Source organism: Pleurodeles waltl, chromosome 1_1 (genome assembly GCF_031143425.1).
Source record: "Pleurodeles waltl isolate 20211129_DDA chromosome 1_1, aPleWal1.hap1.20221129, whole genome shotgun sequence".
NCBI classification, from domain to species: Eukaryota; Metazoa; Chordata; class Amphibia; order Caudata; family Salamandridae; genus Pleurodeles; species Pleurodeles waltl.
Genome location: NC_090436.1, coordinates 818,807,155 through 818,826,560, shown reverse-complemented (window position 1 = coordinate 818,826,560; position 19,406 = coordinate 818,807,155). Strand labels below are relative to the sequence as shown.

At 41.1% G+C, this 19,406-nt stretch overlaps 1 protein-coding gene across 8 annotated transcripts in view; it reads left to right on the top strand.

Moving 5' to 3' along the window:
• Positions 1-13,149, top strand: part of KANK1 (KN motif and ankyrin repeat domains 1) — a 561,634-nt gene extending 548,485 nt beyond the window's left edge. For all 8 annotated transcript variants that reach the window (XM_069228585.1, XM_069228594.1, XM_069228570.1 and 5 more), the window contains 2 exons: positions 2,769-2,867; positions 11,814-13,149. In XM_069228585.1, the coding sequence (XP_069084686.1) occupies positions 2,769-2,867; positions 11,814-11,879 (165 nt within the window). In that variant the 3' untranslated portion in view covers positions 11,880-13,149. The remainder of the gene's footprint in view (positions 1-2,768; positions 2,868-11,813) is intronic.
• The last annotated feature ends 6,257 nt before the right edge of the window (positions 13,150-19,406 follow it).

Sequence of the window (19,406 nt, the reverse complement as noted above, 5' to 3'; positions counted from 1 at the left end):
CCTGTTAACCACCAACACCCAATTGTCAAAGCCAAAAGCTCACCCGTAGGTGAGACCTATTGGCTTTGCCAATCTTGTTTAAAGAAGCCACATGTGCTGCTGATTGTATTAATATATCCTTTTGCCGATTTCTAGACTCAAGTGGTGCAGTAAAACGGGCGATATGCAGAAATCACAGTATGCATATCTGTTTAAAGCCAAGAACTGGATGAGTGGGGGCGGATAGCAGTGCAGGCTGGACTCTGTGAATCCAGTCTGACACGTTTTATTTCTTTCTAAGTAATAAAGTAAAAATTGAACAATAACTAAAGTAAGTTAATCCTTTGATTTCCTACACAATGGAAACATGCATAGGAATTCATTAATTTTAGGGAAAACGTGCTATTTTTAAATAAGGAAGGGATAGTCGTCCTCCTCGTACTTAAAAAAATATCATAAGCTCTGCATCTTCCACAGGCAAACACTAAGGAACATTATATGGCAAGCTAACCACACTCATTTTTTCTTCACTTAGAATATGGACTAACTCTTACATTTTAAAGGGGTATAAAAGGAAGACATTTCATCCTATGTGGCACTTACTCTGACCTTTTTTTTGGAAGTATGTTTATGTGCGCTATTGAGGTGGAAAAGTACACTGAAAAGGTCCATGAATGGCCATAAAGTTACACTTTTACTGGTTTTGCTTTCCTTCCCATTGACCATGCAATCTCTCTCCTTTATGAATACCCATGTTCCCCACCCCTGTACTTACAAGCTGTGTAGTATCAAACAAACTGAATCTTATTAGTACTGTGTAATATCAACTAAACTAGCTTATTTTTCATGGAGTCCACCCAGTGAACCACCAAATTAGCCCTCTGAGATTTTCCCAATACCCATTGGAGTAGTATACTATCTCCTATCATGCATGATAAAACAGATTTGCCATCAGAATGTGTACCTCGCTGGCTGTTAAATCAGTATCACCCTTTTTGTGTCTTCTGTTGGTAATGCCCTGCTGGGTGGAATAATACCAGTTACACTCAAAAAAGCCATCGTAAGACCTTTACTTAAAAATACTAGGTTAGATACAAGGAAACCCAAAAACTTTTGCCTCATAGCTGGGCAGCTCATTCGCAGTAAGATTATTGAGCAAATTGAAGCTCAACGTCTCTAATCTGAATTTGAGACACTAAGTCTCCTGGATAACGACCAGTTGGGTGCTGGGACTAAACACTGTTCAGAGACAGCTTTGGTCAGATTTGGCAGAAATCATTGACCAAGGATTATTCTTTGAAGCCTTTAAGCAGCCTTCCACGTGGTGGATCGAAACATCTTTCGAAAAATGGCATGGTGTTGGTTTCAAGGCTATAGGATTGTTTATCTCTTTTCTTAAAATTAATTAGAGGGCAGATAATACAACCTGGCTATTTTACATCCCCTGTATCCTCTAGTTTGCAGAGTCCTTCAGGAATCTATATTAGCACCTTGTGTATGTAATATTTATTTGCATTCACATATGATCAGACCAAGGAAGCATAATTTTGATCTTCAGTCATACATACACGATAGGAAGTTCATTGTGAGGCTAGTTAAAACCACCCTACAGGCGGAACATCTCCCATTCTGCTTAACCAAGACCAAGGTTTTGATCTCAATAAAGTCACTACAACTAGAGAATACTGAATCTGTGTTAGTACACAATTGTAGTTACAAAACATCAATACGTTTTCACAGATCCAAGAGATATTTGTCAAACCGTTCTACCAAAAAAGAACATTAACACCTGTTATATTATTTGGAAGACTCCATCGCTGACTACTCCATTTGAAAATACAATGGAAAACTTCACTTTCAGCCTTTGATGCATTGAGTCATTTGTCTCAATTCCACTAAATTTTGTGAGGTATAATTTGCCTCCATGGTAAATGCTCGCATTTACTGCGGAAATGCTCTGTACTTGAAAAACACAAATGATAAGGTATTTCTCCAAATAAAAAGCACAAAACCTGGGTGTTAACATAGCAATGGATCTAAAAGAAAATGCATAATTTTGCAATAGCCCATTGATACTGCAGTTGTTGCTAGCGGAGGCCAAGTTGAAAGAAAATTGCCTTTATATGATATTTAGATTTTGAATGTAATGCACTGTAATATTTTACCAATAACACTCGACCACTGTAGCCAAGTGAGGAAAATTAAGGGTGTCTGGTTTGGGGCATCTTAGAGTTTGATGAAGGAACAACCTTCAAATTACCATAAAAAGGAAACCTGCATGGTGAAATTCAAGACAAAACTCAAGAACTGCTTATATTAACCCCTCTCAGAGAAGCAATAAAGACTGGTGCCAAGAGGTGATTTTGTGGTAAGAGCTTATTAAATGTCCTACGCAGATTCAGTCTTACAGAGATACCATGCACAGATCCTGATTTGGTGACTCAGAAGTATTCCCACAGATGGAATTTGTTGCACACCTAATTTTAAATTGGGTATGCAAAAACGTTGTAACTTATCCTAATATAATTTTCGTAGAAAACAAATCTTGCGTTTTCTCATACGGTTAAATTAATTTTATCTTGCATCTTTGGAATCCATATAAGAGTAACAGGTTGTTTCATAACAAGTAACTGCACCCTTGGTTTGAGGGATTTTGCCAGATAGTGGAGTGCCAACATTGGTAATACTTTTAATTTATCACCCAGGAAATCTTAATGGATTTCTTTAGTTTCATAGATTCCTTTTACTTTTGTCTTTGTGGTTCATGACATCCCCTTGTTTGTTTGTAGGATGGGAGCACAGCATTGTCTATAGCACTGGATGCTGGACACAAGGACATAGCAGTACTTCTCTACGCTCATGTGAATTTTTCCAAGCCGCAATCGCCGGTAAGATTTCGTTTTCTCACTTATACATGGTTTATTGTATGTATATGTTTCCTTGTTTCCATACAGACCTCAGGTAAAATAGGATTAATGGGCAGTAGGTCAGAAAACACACAAAGCACATGGTTATCATAACACCAAGAGTGCAGCATTGAGGAATTATGGTCTGTATCATAGTTTAAACTTTGTGCCAGCCCAGCCTCTAAATTGTGTGTGCAGTATGTGGTTTTGAAATAGATAACATGCAAAACTATTGTGACACTCAAGAAACAAATTTCTTAAACTCCTGAAAGAAGAACTTGTGCCAGTCTTGACTCAGTTGATGAGTTTGATCCTTAATGAGTCTTCCCCGGTTTCGACCTCATGGAATGAAGCTATTATAACCTTAATATTAAAGCCACAGAAAGATGCTAGGAGATCCAAATCGTATAGAACCATTTCATTGCTTAATAATGATTATAAAATCTTTGCACAAATACTTGCCAGGAGGTTGGATGCTGTGATTGGTGACTTAGTACATAACAACCAGAAAGGTTTTATGAGAAATCAACACTTAGGGGACCTGACTCAGGATCCAGGATCTCAGGATCTAGTCTCGCAATTGACATTGCAACTACCACTAACATTCCTCTTACCATATTAACAATTGACACCGCAAAGGCGTTTGACAGAGTAAGCTGGTTCTTTCTGCAGGCAGTAATGGAACGCAACAAATTGGGAGATAATTTTCTTAAAGTAATCAAAGCTATTTATAAGGCACCTTCTGCTCAGGTCCTGGTTAATGATATCTTATCTTCACATTTCAAAATTGAACGAGGGACACAACAGGGTTGTCCTCTTTCTCCTCTTCTCTTCAACCTATATATTGAACCCTTGGCTGGGAGAATAAGATCAGACCAGAGAATAACACCCTTTCAGTATCACGTCTGGGTCCTGAAGGAAGCCCTGTATGCAGATGACCTCCTGGTTTATACACAGAATACCCAAAGCGCTTTCCTGGCACTTTTTGAAATTATAGCTGGTTTTGGGGAAATTTCAGGCTATTTAGTTAATACGAATAAATCTGAGGCAATGACCTGGAATGGCCCAAAGGACGGTATACTGGAGAAAAATGAAATTCGTTATTTAGGGGTAAAAGTAGTTAAGAATTTGGCAGAGTTGGCTCAGGTGAACTTCGCACATCTCTTTAGGGAAACGAAGAGGCTACTCCTCCAATGGTCACTTTTACATCTCTCCATCTTAGGTAGAACAAATTTAATAAAAATGGTGATATTGTCAAAATTTGCTTTCATCTTTAACGCCATCCCCTTACTCTCTAAAACTGACTGGCTAAGGAAACTGCAGGGGGATCTAGTTAGTTTCATCTGGTCTTATAAAAATCCTAGAATAGCATGGACAAAACTGAGGAAGAAGAAGCTGGACGGAGGAATCGCATTTCCAGATTTCCAGCTTTATTACTGGGCATTCCAATTGAAAAACATTAGATCACTTTTCTCCAAGGAATATGTACCCTCTCTGCTGCAGGCACTGATAGGGAGCCTCCGGGACCAGGGCACACATTTTCTCTATAAATTTGGCCATCCTAGGTAGTACAGAAAAGTTAGACTAAAAGTCCTTAATAATGCCTGCAAGATTTGGTATGCAGTACGAACGAGACTGGGTATCCCGTAATATAGTGAGCTGGCCCTAATCTGGAATTCACCCGGTATTCCGCTATGTCTTCAAGATGCACTAGCTACTCCATTGATAGAGGGTGGATTTGTGCTCTGGGGACAGATAGTTAATGGGGGCTCAGTATGATTTTGGGAGTCTCTATCTGAAGCAACAAATGCTAAGTTATCCAAGTTCAAATACATGCAAATTAAAAGCTGGGTACAAGGAGAACCTGAGGCTGGGTGTCCTATGGATTGGGAAAGGGAAATCACTGGCTCCCAGAGATTAAAAAACTAAGTTTCAAGGTGGTATTGAGCCTTAATACAAGCCGAAGATGCCTCTTTACCATAACCCATAGAGGTGTGGAAATCTGTTTTTCCTGCACTAGACCTCCCTTATTTCTGGCAGCCCTCTATGAATATACTTTGGTCTGTGGTAAAATATGCTCCCTTGCGAAGGAACCACCTGTTCACTGTATACCGGGCCTACAAGACCCCCGGAAGGCTTGCTAGAATAGGATTCCAAAGGAAGAGTAACTGCCCGAAGTGTGATCTAGAGGGCGCAGACGATATCTATTTCTGGTGGCAGTGTCCGGGGGACTTAAACATTCTGGGAACAAGTGGGTAAGACGATCTTATCCATCATAAATAGACGCGCTGAGATAATCCTACCAATGATTGTATTTTGACTACATGAGGGTGCCAAGAGGAATACGCACAATAGATTGGAGAGACCCCTAGCGCACCTTTTCTTTTACTTAGTTCTGTTAGCACGGCAGGAAATATGCATTAAGTGAATCTCTAGTATGGATTGGCTACTGTCAGTTAAGAGAATCTCTGACCTAGATTGTAGTAATGGCTCGGTTGAGTGTCTTAGAATGTGGGAACGCTTCCTGGCCTCCTATAGAACTATCTTTTCTCGTCTACAGCCCAGTGAGATTTAATTTGATTTAATTCTTGATATGATTACGGTAAGAGTCCAATGATTAAGCATTAAGATTCAACAGCGAGGAGGACTGGGTGGATCTGTTCTGCCCCTCCACCCCTCAGGTTGATGGAGGCTACCTTTGTGGTATCAGTCTGTGGGCCAGGGGTTTGACCAAAGTCAGGACACGTTACGGCTCCTCCTGTCTGTCTTTTGTTACAATTGAGGACTCAAAAACAAAATCTTATTTTTACATAGAAAACCAGCTAATCCGATCTAGATATTGCTCCTCTCATTTCATTTTTTCCTACCCACAGTGATTTCCTTGCTTTGCAGTTTTGATGGACACATTGTTTCTTTGGCCTTGACGTACAGTCACAATAGCTGTTTTAAGATATCATCTGCATCAAACATGCACACAGAAAATGGATTCCCATTGCCATTGGAAATTGAAGAAGGAGGTTAATTTGCAATCTTAGACCATTTAATGTCTGCTGTTTGTCGCTTGACTAAATATAGTAGTTGAGTGGAGTCATACGGGTCCTGCATGCTAAAGATTAGCATGTAGCAAATTTCAGTTAAATAATGTTTTTGTGGCAAGCATCCAGCATGGACTCGTGCAGTAGACAATATTCAAAGAAGGGGAGGGATAGGGAAAAGGGAGTTAACCTCATGTCTGCTCCGTATATCAGCTAGAATACAGTAAACCCAGGTTGTTATGTAGTTCAAATTACCTTGTTTAGGACTATTACGTTTTTGAACAAGGAACCTAACTCACACTTTTGTGGAATGCTTCATCATAAGCATCCTTTCCACACTACGGACAGTTTTTCTTTGTGAGACAAAGCTCAACCTAACTATTATAGGGCACTCTTAATAAAGTAAATCTGGTCAGCATAGACCATTCAGGTTTTAAAATTATCACACTGATACTGTTAAGTAATTTACGTGTTTTTGTCCTGAATAAGATTAAAAGGATGGCAACTAGGCTTACCGTATTCTAGGTGATCGTCCGATCACAATTATACGATTTAAAGTTTAAGGGCAGAAATAGCAGCTTGTTCAAAGTTGTGTTGACCTCCTTGCCAGTGACTCACTATAACGTTTATCTTAGTACATGGGAATAACCGGGCCCAAGTAAGCAAGAGGGGTGCGCTCGCCACTCCCCCTAGATCTGGGAGATACGTGTTTAATGTTTTTGTCTTATGTTATGTTGCTGTAAAAGACAGTAACGTTTTTTTAAGTTTAGCTAAACTTTAAAAAAAAATCTGGCATACCAAATCATCTTTAAAGTGATGTGTCCCCTATCAGGCTTTGATGAATGCAAGGTGTTTGAAAGGAATTCCCATCAAATAACCGAATGCTTGGCCATGCTTTGACCCACCAGTCTTTGAAGATTTTTTTTTTTTTTGCAGAACAGGTGATGTGATACTTTTCCGAAATTAATCGCTTTTGAGGTCTCTCTCTCATTTTTCTAGTTCATACTTGGAGAAAATGAGACTTTGTTTTTTCTCTTTCTTAAAATGGGTGGGTCCTTTCGAACTAAAAAATATTTGCTTCCAACATAATGATAATGACATGAAAGTATGGTTTTATCCTAAGAGCCTGAACATTGAAAAGAAAAAACGGCCTGCGGACGTAGATCAACTCAGGATAGGTCTGTGGAAGCAGCCTACACGGGTCTTGATTCGAATTCTGAAGTGCAAGCCTGCGACATGTATGATTTGGAAACATTTAACACTCTTAGGTGTCCAATTTAATAATGATTTTGAGGATGCCTTCTTCATTCTCTTAAACCTATAAACAAAAGTTCATCCAGTCACTGCAAGACTTTAAAGCAGAACGAAGATAACCAAGACACAAGCTCAATATCTATGTTAAACATAACTGGAACGATTCAGCTAATTGACCCTTGCTGGTCTTGAAATTGGTGCTTTCATTTGTAATTTAAAAAGGGATAGATCAAGGTAGTGTGAAGAAATCTCCACAACAGTAGCAATTAAGTCTTTGACACCAGAAGAATTATGACCCACTCCCACATATGTATCCCTATGAATACAGTTAGTATTAATGCATGGGTAGCCTGTATTTCGTATAAGGGCTAGGCCTCCGACGTTTCTCGGTAATCTCACTGAAACCAATCTGGATAGGAATTTCCTGTGCTTGGCAGGTTCCAGCATAGGAGTCTTTCAGATTTACACTAAGATTGGTCACACAGGATTGTGAGAAAATATATGGCTACTCCACGAGGTGCTTCTCCAAGAAGGGGGCTTTGAAAAGTAGTTTCTGCCATCATTATGGCTACAAGAAAAGCACTTTGAAAACACTTTTACAATCATTATCCCAGCCCCAGTAGAGATGGCGCAAGGTCAGAGGCAATAGAGTGAAAAGTAGTCTTGTAGCAGCCAATCCAATAGCACTTCTGTGCTAGTGTGAGAGGCAACGGTGGAATATGTTGTAGAGCCTCATTGGGTATTTGCCTGACGAAATTAGAAGAAAGATAGGCACTTCATTAAGCCATACTTGTATGCAACAAATACATCAAGCAGACCACTGGAACATTTAATAAAAATGTCATTTGACAGCAGTAACCTGTTCGGAAAACAAGTCCATGAGGCACCCAAGCAGAAACTGAAACACCCAAAGTAAAAGACTTATTGTAGAAAAAATACTTTGTGAAGCCCAAATTCAAAGACAGTGAGGCCACCCAGCATGAACTGACATTACCCAGGCTAGTAGGGTTCGGGGGTATTGGTGTACATACTAGACCAGTTAAGCCCCTCACCCACTTTGGAGGTAATATTTTTTGCTCAGTGGTCGCTGCAGACAATCACCAACTTACACACTTAGTTCTGGACAGAAATGTGTTCCTCTCTCTCAAACCTGATGAAAGCAGGACCCATTACGACTTCGCCAGGATCCCACTGGGCTGTCGGGGTGTCATGTCTTCCAAGGATGGAATCCATAGCCCTCCCTGCAAACCCATCCTCCTTCACATCTTCCCACAGCGCACTCAGTTCCTGCATGGATTGAGGGGAATCCAGTCCCTGTACAATTACCATTGAACCGCACAGGTTTTTGGGGATAGGGAGGTGGCAGAATAGAACGCCCGCCAGATTTAAACTTCTATCTTTGCAATTGGCCTGGTCGAAATGACACTGTTCACACACACTTTGAGGGTCCCATTTAGAGCGGGATATGTGATCTTGTGCTGAACCTCTGTAAGCCAACCTCCGGTCACCAGTCCATGGGACATCTTTGGAACTACCGCCACCTCCTCCTCTTTAACAGAGAAACCTGGAGCCCAATGGGCTCCCTCAGCTTGTTAAACAACATTCAGATGTCCTTCTGCTTTGCCACGAAGAAGCCTGATGGAAGAGCTTCTTTTCTTACCGATTAGTGGACACATTATTCATTCTATTACCAGTGCTTATTGCGAGCCAGTGGTTGCTGGTGGGGGCCACCAACGCTCATTTTTGGGGACCAGCATTTTCTTTTCTGCATCTGATATCTACCCTGCCCAACAGAGGAAAAAAGGCACAGATCCGCAAAACGGTCATAAATGGAGAAACAGGAACCCTCAAGGTTGAGATAAAGGGCAGGGAGTGTCTGGCAGTGGATTAAAAGAGGCCTGAGGTGGCTTCTAATCTACAAAGCCTTGGTATTCAGCCTGCTGATGTTTAATTGCACCAGACCCATGCTTCTGAGCTTTCATTCTTTTGCAAATCAAGCACTGCCTATTGCTCTACTGAGTTCGGGTGCCCTCTTTCTCTCGCTCACCACAGGCCATCAGAAATGTAGACTGTCGTCTCTAATTAGCCCTATGATTTTACACAGTCTATTGCACCTGCTCGGAAACCTTTGTTTATTTCGTCTGCCCCTGAAGTGACCTTCATTTCTAGATCCTTAATTTCTATATATTGATATCCTCACTCAACCTTTCAAGGCACCACCTCTTTCTTTCCGAGAGTGAACCATAAAGCCTAAATTGCTAAAGTGCACTTAAGATTGAGATCTGAATGAATCTCAAGAAGCCTAGAATACTTCGGAATAGTGCTACTCCAGAAGTGCACATATCCTCAAAATTCTTATGCTTTTGGGCATGCTCGTCAAAGATCTGTACAGATGGAGGGGCTTGAAATATCATGAATGGGCTTGAATAAATAGTATTTAAATGACTGCAGGGCCCCACTGCTGCACTTACTGTGGCAGCTGCGGAAAACACACAACTTTCTGTGGCACCTACTGTATAGAACTACTGTGGTACACTACTTGTATAAAATATTATGTTAATATCAAGTAACGACATACCCCTCTCTAACGTCCCCTATACTAATCAACCCTGATTTCTAACCAGAAATGACAGACAATAGATCTCAGACTTGGGCAGGAGGAAAAGGCATTTGGGTGTGCTGTATGAAATGGAGTGGAGCGCTCAGGAGCCGAGACCAATGCGCTACTGATTTTTCCTGAGACAGGTTGACGTCTGCAGACTCATGCAACTGTTGCACTGGGCTTTCATGGCTGCATTGAAGGCAGTGACTTAATTAAAATGGACAGTATGTTCTGGCGACAAACAGCAAAATCGTCTCTGTTTCAAGTTAAAATAACTTCTAATAAAATCGTGCTTTGTGGTACTGAACACTGGTTCGTTTGAGGGCAATGTATGGGTGTTCATAGATTTGCTGGAGGAGGTATGAATATGCCGGCTGGTATATTCAAATGTGGGGGACACGCAGTCGGGTCTAGGGATTCTGGATCCAGGTAGTGCAGAAAATTAAGGATATCACCAAAGCGCTGCTAAAGATGGATCCCCTTGCGTTTCTGATAGCATCAGTGGTCAACCCCGTTTGGTAACCTTATATCCCTGCTTTTATTGGTGACCAGATTGAAGATGATCCAGATTTCGAAATCCCCATATCTACCAAATGTGGGTTTATGGTGATGTAAGACTAGGAACCTTTTTGCAATACAAAAATCGACTGCAGTCCTTAGTGATAAAGTAGCACGATTTGAACAAATCAGAATCCCTTTTTCCATGTGTGACAAAAGACGAGGATTAGTGATATGACTGCATCCTCCAACATGGGTTACAACGTCTAGAATCATTGAAATATCACGGGTAACACCCACTAAATCGTTCTGCTGATTGTAACCCCGGAAGGTTGAACCACTACTAAAGTTGCGTTTCGAACCTGGCATGAGATCAGTTGAACACGCTAATCTGTCATTTTGAATAACCTGGCCATTGTTTTGACAGAGACTGAGAAATATGATAAAGTAGAATCGTTTTCTGAATAGCTGTGACATTTTCTGTGTTTGTCACCTACTGCTCTCTTGACTGGAAATTGGACAGGACCTCTGCAGATTCACAGAGTACACTGACCTGAATGCCAGGTTAATTCATTGTCGTACTCTGGTTATTCTGGCATTAATGAGACTATTTCCTTTTTAACAACTGATCTTTGAAATAAAAGATATGCACTACAAATACTGCTAATCATTTTGAGGAAATCGTTGGTGCAGATTTTAAGCTGAATGTATTAACTTTGAAAAGGTAATGCTTTTGATGCAAAACAATGTAGCAGAGGACCTATGTGGGATTCTTATGCACAGACCTGTAAATAGGTGGCCTTCAAAATTCAGTCTTTAGTATGAATTCTCCTCTTTCATACAGCGAGGATTTCATACATATTTGTCATGCTGAAGGTCTGATTGAAAGACTTGGGTTTATGCTAAATCTCTGCTGTGGAGCCTGGGCAAGCCAGGCACACATTTACTCTGACTAAAATAGAGTTGTATGTTCTTCATTTCTTTGTTCCTTAGTGTTGCCTTGAGACATACGTAGCAAATAAGGCTTCACAGACCAATACACTACAGCCTGGATCAACTACTCGTGAATGTGATTTTTGACAATTTTTACTGATAGTAAAACTAAAGAGCCTGACACCTTGACCTTCAACAGTCAAGACTATTTAGTATTACACCAGCTTTCCCAAAGTAGTTGGTGAACTTGTAACGCAGTTTGATGTAATTACCATCCGAAGTCTGTTTTTTCTTTCTTGCATTGGTCTTTTTTTAAGACGTTTGTGTTAGGTTGGTTTATGACATTTGTGTGATTTGTAAGGTGTATTAATTAAGTCCAAGAGGAATATTGATGCAGGTCGCAAAAAAGTTATTTTTGCAAACAATGCATGTGAAGGGCTGTACATTTGTGTTTGCTCAAAAAAATCACGTATTGCACATTTATGCTAGGTATTTACGTTATAATAGCTTAAATATTTTACTTTAATACAAAATCACAATCTAACCTTGTAGCAATCCAAAGAATTGACAGTTATTTAATTCATGTTCTTTTCTCTCCTTTTACAGGGGACACCGAGGCTTGGCAGGAAAGTGCCTCCCAGCCCAACACTCAGAGGTTCGTTTGACAACTAGCCTCCGACGAGGACAACCTTTGCTATTAACACCATCTCTAAGCTGCTAACTGTTACTGTTCTTAGCGACAGATACTGAATGTAAATGTCTTGTGCCTGACGAACTCGCCAGCAAAACGAAACATTGTGTGTTAAATAAATGTACTCTCACGTGTGCTGAAACATGTTGTTGAAGCCGTAATTTGTCCTGCTCATGCAACCCCATGGATTCCTTGTTCTCCCACACCATAAAAGCCTCAATGTACCATCGACATTCTAATGCTACACTGGCAGTGTCTTCTGTGATCACCAGAGCAGTGCTGTTCAGCTTGTTAATCCACAACCCCTTTAGTAATAGAACATCCTCCATTTTAACTACAGCATTATAGTGGCAGCCGTGGGCCAATATGTAATCCCTATTCTCTCAGCATCAAGGGACAATCTGTCAGAAGAACAAATTGCCAACTCAGTCACATTATCACAGCCTTAGAGGTGGGAGGAAAAATGTGTTGCTTCGACACACAGAAAGAGGTGTGGTGCTTTGTGTTTCACTTAAGTAAATTTTAAACCATTATAGGGCTTTACGATATTTCTATTCTGCTAATCTAAATCTATTTTTCTAAATTTAGTAAATTATGTCTCTCCATAGTCCTTTTGCAAAAGTGCCATTTAACCACATGGCATCATTTTTATTTTTATTTAGACTCAAATATTTATATTTGCTATAACATTTACATTCTTGGCAATAATACATTTCCCCTAAATGTCATTCCAAAAATGTTTTGAATGATTGCTGCATTTGTTTGCTTCAAAAACGAAAGTTTTGTATGCAACATCAGCTCCTCAAACCTGACCTAATGGGTTGGTGGTAGAAACAGAAGTGAAAGGATCTTAGTTAGTATTTACATGATAAATGGAAATGTCTCAGAATTGGATGTATTTGTATAACTTTTATATGAAAGAAAATTGTATCTATATAAAAAATTTAAGTCACAGTATTTTCACATATTGTATATTATTCGCTAGTAATAATACATGAAGAAATAACATGTACAACTGTTACCATATGTTTTATTAACTTGTAATCCATGTATGTCTTCGTCTCTTGTTTAATGTTCGCTTCAAAGTTAGGGGTGCCGTCTATATATTCATCTATATGTAGATGTATGTGCATATTTATAGACTATGCGATATGGTGCCCCTTTATTTAGTCATGTGCGTATTTAAGTGTTTGAAGTGCCTTAGACTCTTGCCATATTTTCAAAATAAAGTTTCAACGTGTTGTTTTTAAACCCCTATGATGCAGTGTGATAATTTCTTAGTGGTGCCCCCAGGATTCAGAAGGACCACTTTGCATCTTACGTTTGTTGTTTGTGGATGATTGGGTGGATGTTTAGTGATTCTGTCAGCAGCGCGTGAACAGACGCTTTCAGTCTCGCCACAAGACAGTCTTAGATTATTGCTAGACTGCCTATCAGTTTGCTGCTTTCATGTGCCGTAGCCTGCTGGCCAACACTTTGTGATAGAATAAGCTGTGGCCACTAATTCGTCCTAAGTATGTTTGCCTTTAGCTGCTTTAGCTACTCTTAATATGCTTAATATCAGGCTGTGTCTGTTGTCAATCACTTCTTGTTAAATCACTTTAGCCTTAACCTTTCAATAATGGTGTAAAAAAATTAAAAGCCCCCAGACCGACCTAGGGTCATTTCACCCATTTCATCCAAAACGTGTCCCAGTTCCCTGTGAGTTTGTGGGGGGTAGGTGGATATGTACAGGGGTGCCCCCAGTCTATACACTGGGTAAAATAATACATGTCTCTGCCCAAAATTGTATATAGGAACCCGCCACGTTGCTCGCAGATGTCAGGATTGCCAAGAACCTCCTGCCCCCCCTCTCTCTCTCTCTCTCACACACACGCACACGCACACGCACACGCGCACACGCACACACGCACACGCACACACACACACTCCCACCCCACAGATTGTACCTGCAATTCACCGATGTCGTTCAAGTCAAAAGTTATCCAATGTTACTTGCGCTATCCATAGAATTTTGGGAAAACGGCACCACTGGGTATGCGTGCACAAACCCACCCTCTGAATGTGTCTCTTACCCCCTTTGTCACATTCAAATCACACTCCTCTCTGTCTCAATTTATCCGAAAAGAATATCGCTTTTCACCCTGCCCCTCTGGATGCCACCCCCTAGATGTGGTTCACCTTTCCCTTGTGCAGTCTGTTTTAAGCTATGTTGACCTCTGTTGCTCTACCTTCTCACCGGCAAATCCACCTTCGCAATTGACACCGCTGGCGGCTTTCTACAAAAGGATGCTAACCTACAACAGTCACGAAGCCTGACTATCCAGATCAGCCTCCCAAGCAGGTTCGAGGAGCACAAGAAGGCAACGTGACGAAGATTATGTTGATGTGGAGAACCTTGGTTTCCATGACTGTGCGAGAACTGTCACGAACTGTCACACCCAATTGCCCCAAAGCAATTGAGTTCAAGACTGCACCCACCACCGCCTGTAGCGCAAATACTCCCAGCCAAATACTCAGAAAGGGCTCTCGGGAATCTAATGCAAATTTGAGCACTTCACATCCTCGTCAGGAGCACGAACTACTTTACAAATTCTACCATAAAATACAGTACATTAAACAAAAGGTGTTCGAAGCAGAGCCCTTGTATCTTTATTTGTTTTTTCCACAGAGCCCCACCCCAAGGTGTAGTTCCAAATGTTTAAAGCACGTTTTTTCTTGCTGCATAATGTGAACTCCATACACTTGCTTTAAAAAAAACAACAACATTTTATTGAATTTTGGTAATCATGAACAAAACATCATTGCAACAATTAATAGCATACACTGTAGTGTGGGCCACCTGACCAGCTGTAGCCAAGCATATATCCAAAGTATGCTTGATGACAAACCACGCAGTGCACCTAGAATCCTGACAGCATACATTTCTCAAGGATTAAGAGGGTATGTTAACAACAACAGTTTGTCCGTTATCTACTCACCATCCATCATTATCCAACAACCGAGTCCATGCCTGCTTGAGGGTCAGTTCTAAACATAGCGGGTGTCTTCTCACTTCCAGAAGTTAACATATAGCTCAGCATACATCTTGTATAAGTTGATGAGGAACAACCAGAGTTGGGGGCAAGTGGGTGTAAACACCTACGTTTATGTCGGGGTCAGGTTGTATCCTCCCCCTGGGCTTTAAATTGTTCCAGTAGGTCATTCCATATCATATCTATGGACTTTACGCAACCCCCGTTATTCTTCCCTGTACAGCGCGTTAACTTTCTGCTGAATCCCAGTGCTAAACCTCCTCATGCCAACCTGCCACGGTGGTTGTGGCAGCTGACATCCAATGGCACATTATGCGCCACTTAGCAAGGAGAAGTTCTAGGTCAATGAAGCACGCCACAGTCTTGGAGGGCTTGGATGTAGGGTATAAGCCCAGAAGACAATGTTCAACGGTATCACAGTGTATGGTTTCTGTGAGGGACTCTCTTGACATCCTTCCAATAGGAAGACAATGTAGAACATCACAATAGCACATGCACTAAGTTTGTATTGTCACAATACCTTAAACATTCATACCTAAACCTAAACAAAAACCCATTCTTAAACGAATCAAGCAAAAGTAACATCTATAATCAGAAATCTATATTTAGAAAGTTAGTGTACAACATCCTGTTTAAATAAGTATTGGCAAAGCCAATAGGTCTCCCCACTCATTTTTAGCCATCCTGTACAGCACCTCAGATGCTGTGCAGCGTGGCTGAAAGTAATGTACCAAAAAGCACTGACACAGGCATTGAGTCATTTTGTAGGCAAGGGCCAGCACGTACAAAATGGGGTGAACTTTTTTTTCTCTTTTTATTCACCAATCCGAGATGTAAGCTACTGTGTTTAAAGAAAAATATATATATATAAATTTTTTTTTTTTAAATGGTGGAGTGGGTTGGGCTGTGGAGTTAGCGGGGGACAATGTGGGTGGTGGGGAGAAGAACAGGCAAGAGGTGATGGTGATGCATACAGACAGCAGGGGATCAGAAATCACATGGACAGCACAGCTTTGGGGATAGGGAAGTGCACAAGCATATGGTGGGGGATGGGGAAGCATATGGACAACAGAGTGGGCAGGCGGGAATGGTGAAGCTCACGTACAATGGAGGGGTGGCCGTGTATGGGGACATGAAAGGACAATGCACGCTAGGCTGGGATGGGGAAGCAAACAGACAAGAGGGTGGGTGGGCGAGGATGGGGAAGTAAATTGACAGCATCAGTTGGGGATGGGGAAGCACAAGGATAACAGAGGGGTGTGAGGAAGCAATAACGAAGATAGAAGGCTGGGAGGAAGCAAGAATAGCAAGAGAAGGTGAGGGGAGAAAAATGGGCGCGAAAGTGGAGCATGAGGGAGACAGCTAGAAAACACACTCTTATAGAGTGCTTAAACCAAGAGAAAAAAGTTGCAGCTGATAAGGGAGACGTGGAAGAACACAAGTAATAAGTCCATGCTGTAGGGGAGGGACAAACATCAGAAGATAGTGGAAAGTCCATGGAAGTAGATGAATAAGAAGCAAGTAAATTAAAGTGACAAAGCTAATCAGCTAAGCTCTAAGCCCACTGTAAGCTAACAATGTCTTCCAACAGACAACACGTACTGTCGTAAGCAACACCTAGGTGGTGCTATGGAAGTAATAAACCAACATATGATCCATTCTTGTCCAACCAGAAAAGTGCATTGCAAAAAACCGGTGTCAGCCTGAGGAACAAAACCAACTCTAAATAAGAGGCATTTCAGGTGAGGAAGGAATGTGTCTTGAGAAAGTTATATAAAGAAAGGAGTGTGTGGTTCTCCTCACAGTTCCTTGCTCCCCATGACCTGCTTTGGACTGATTGCACAACCACAAAGCCATCATCACAGCTTTAAAGAGCAAGTGGAATCCTCAGTAGATTTTGCAGAGTCTCTGACTAGCTTCTCATTACAAGCACATTTTTGAGGAGTTTAAGTGAGGGCTGTTTTCTGTTCATGGGAACAGATGAATGTTTAGTACCTGTAGAGTATTTTAGGCAACTTATTCAAGTGGTACTGCTTTGCGATCCGTTGGCTGCTAGTGGGCGCATAGAATATCTGTATATTTGTTGCTTTATGTGTAGGGTGAAAGACTAGATCTAAGGAAGGACTAATTAATACACCTCAGCTTAACCTTACAAGATCCTGGGGTAGTTGCCTTACTATTATTTCTCTGTAACTTAAACACAAATAGCATCCAGGTCATGTGGTTAAACTTTATATGCCCAATTCCTGATAGTTACTAGGTGCGGCCCTTTTGCTAGTGTGCATTTAGTGAAAAAATTTCTCAGTTCACATTATCTGTTGCAGGTTGGTAGCGTCTGCGGATAATCATAGTGAATTATATCTTTTGAATATAGTTGATGTATGTTGTGGCAATAAGCATACAGCAATGTGTGGTTAAAATACTAAATGCAGCATCAAGCCTTTAAGTACAGTGAAGTCTACAAGATTAAAAGTGACTAAAAACAAGATGTAATAAACTCAACTCAAAATTAAAACTTGCATCCACGAAGATTATTGTATCACAAACAAAATCTGAGCTACAAAAAATGGAAAGTGAGCTAAAAAACGATTCTGACCAGGATAACCAAGGATAATCATAAAAAGGGCACATTTGATTTACTCTAGTTTCTGTCTGAAGGGACTTGAGAAAAGCCTCAACAACATATAGAGGAGGGTCTGTTACCAGACTGTCATCCCTTGACAATACTCTTAACTAAGCAATCTATCCAACAAACACCTATAATCGGCACACAGTATGAAAATCTTTTACGAATGGATTTGATGACCAGTGCTGCTCCATACAGTGTCATAGAAACAAACCCAAAAGCAATGCGTTTTGAAGTCACAAGCTACACCTTGACTTCTCACCAGTAATGTCCACACAGACATACAACCAGTTCGCAATTTGTGCTTGTTGTTTCCGGTGCAGAGCACTGGCACTTATTTTTGAGGTCCGGCGCTTATTCTTCTGCCTCAAGCATTTACTGCGAGCAAAAGACACATGGGAAAGATGGAGGAAGAGAGAAATGAAAAAGCGTCATAAGGGAAAAAGAAAGCTTCAAGAGTGAGCTGAAGGGGCAGGGAGTGGATGTAAATGGATTAAAGAGGTCTGAGATGGCTTCAGGATTACGCTGCCTCAGTATTCCGTGCTCGCACATTTCATTGCAGCAGCCGCATGTTTAAGAGGAGAGCTTTTATTTACAAGTTAAGCACTACATACAACTAAATAGGTTTAAAAAAGTTACAACCCTGAACGAGGATCTAGAAAAACCAATAGTGAAGACTGACTAATTCCACCTCCCAGCAGGCGGGGGGGGAAAAACTTCCTCCTCTGAATTTTTTTTAATCCTCTGCCTTTCGCATTTACTACCTGCTCCAAGTCAAATTCCAGTGTGATGCATTTCCAGACCTACTAACAAACCCCTACCCTTCAGTTCTCACTAAACAACAATCTGATCGAAATACATATGCCCATGGAAATCACTTTGACAACATTTGGTGTAGATTGTGTAAGAAACGTAGCAAGTAAAATGATACCTGACCCGTGGGGCCGTTATTACTTTGGGGAAACTAAAAGAAAGGTTACATTGAGGTTCAATGAACACCATTCAAATATACACCATAAATTATTGCTGTGACCATTAGGCAAGGCCTGCTTTTGGGCGGTGCGGTCGCACCAGGCGCTGACCTCAGGGGGGGCGTTGTGTTTAGCAATAACTTCCGAAACTTGCGATTTGAAAGCACCTGCTGAAAAGTTTCTTGTGCATCCAGCCTTCAGGAAACAATTAAAATGTCAAGATACCTCTTGTGATTAATGTTACTGCTAGGAAGAGAGATGGGAGTTTTGCCTAGTGGCAGTTTTGACTCAACATAAAGAAGCATAGAGGGTTAATATGCCTGCTGCAAAAAAACAGAACTATGGGGCATAATTAAGAAAAGTGGCGCTGCACACAGTGCAGCGCCACTTTTCTTGCACCCCATAGCCCCCCAATGCCACCATGTGTGAGTCCTATTTAAAATACGGCGCACAATGGCGGTAGTTAGGGGACTAGCGTCAGACTTTTTTACTCTAGTCCGGGGCTTTGCAGGATTAGCGTAAAAAATGTTAATGCTAATCTTGCAAAGCACCCAGAGGCCCATTGTAACCAATGGAAGCCTCCTTTTAACGCCTCCTCTGAGCAGGTGTTAAAAGTGCCAGAAAAAATTTACGCAAAGAAATCTGACAGATTTTTTTTGCATCATTTTTTGCCCCCCACAACGGGGGATGCCCCCTTTGCATACATTATGCCTGGTGCAGACATAAAGTAGCGCAAAGAGTTACAAAGTGGCGCAATGTATGCATTGCGCCTCTTTATAAATATGGCACCGCGTTTTTGGCCTTCTAACGCCACAGCGTGAAACAGTTGACACTAATGTGGCATTAGAATGGCACTAGGGGCTCTTGAATATGCCC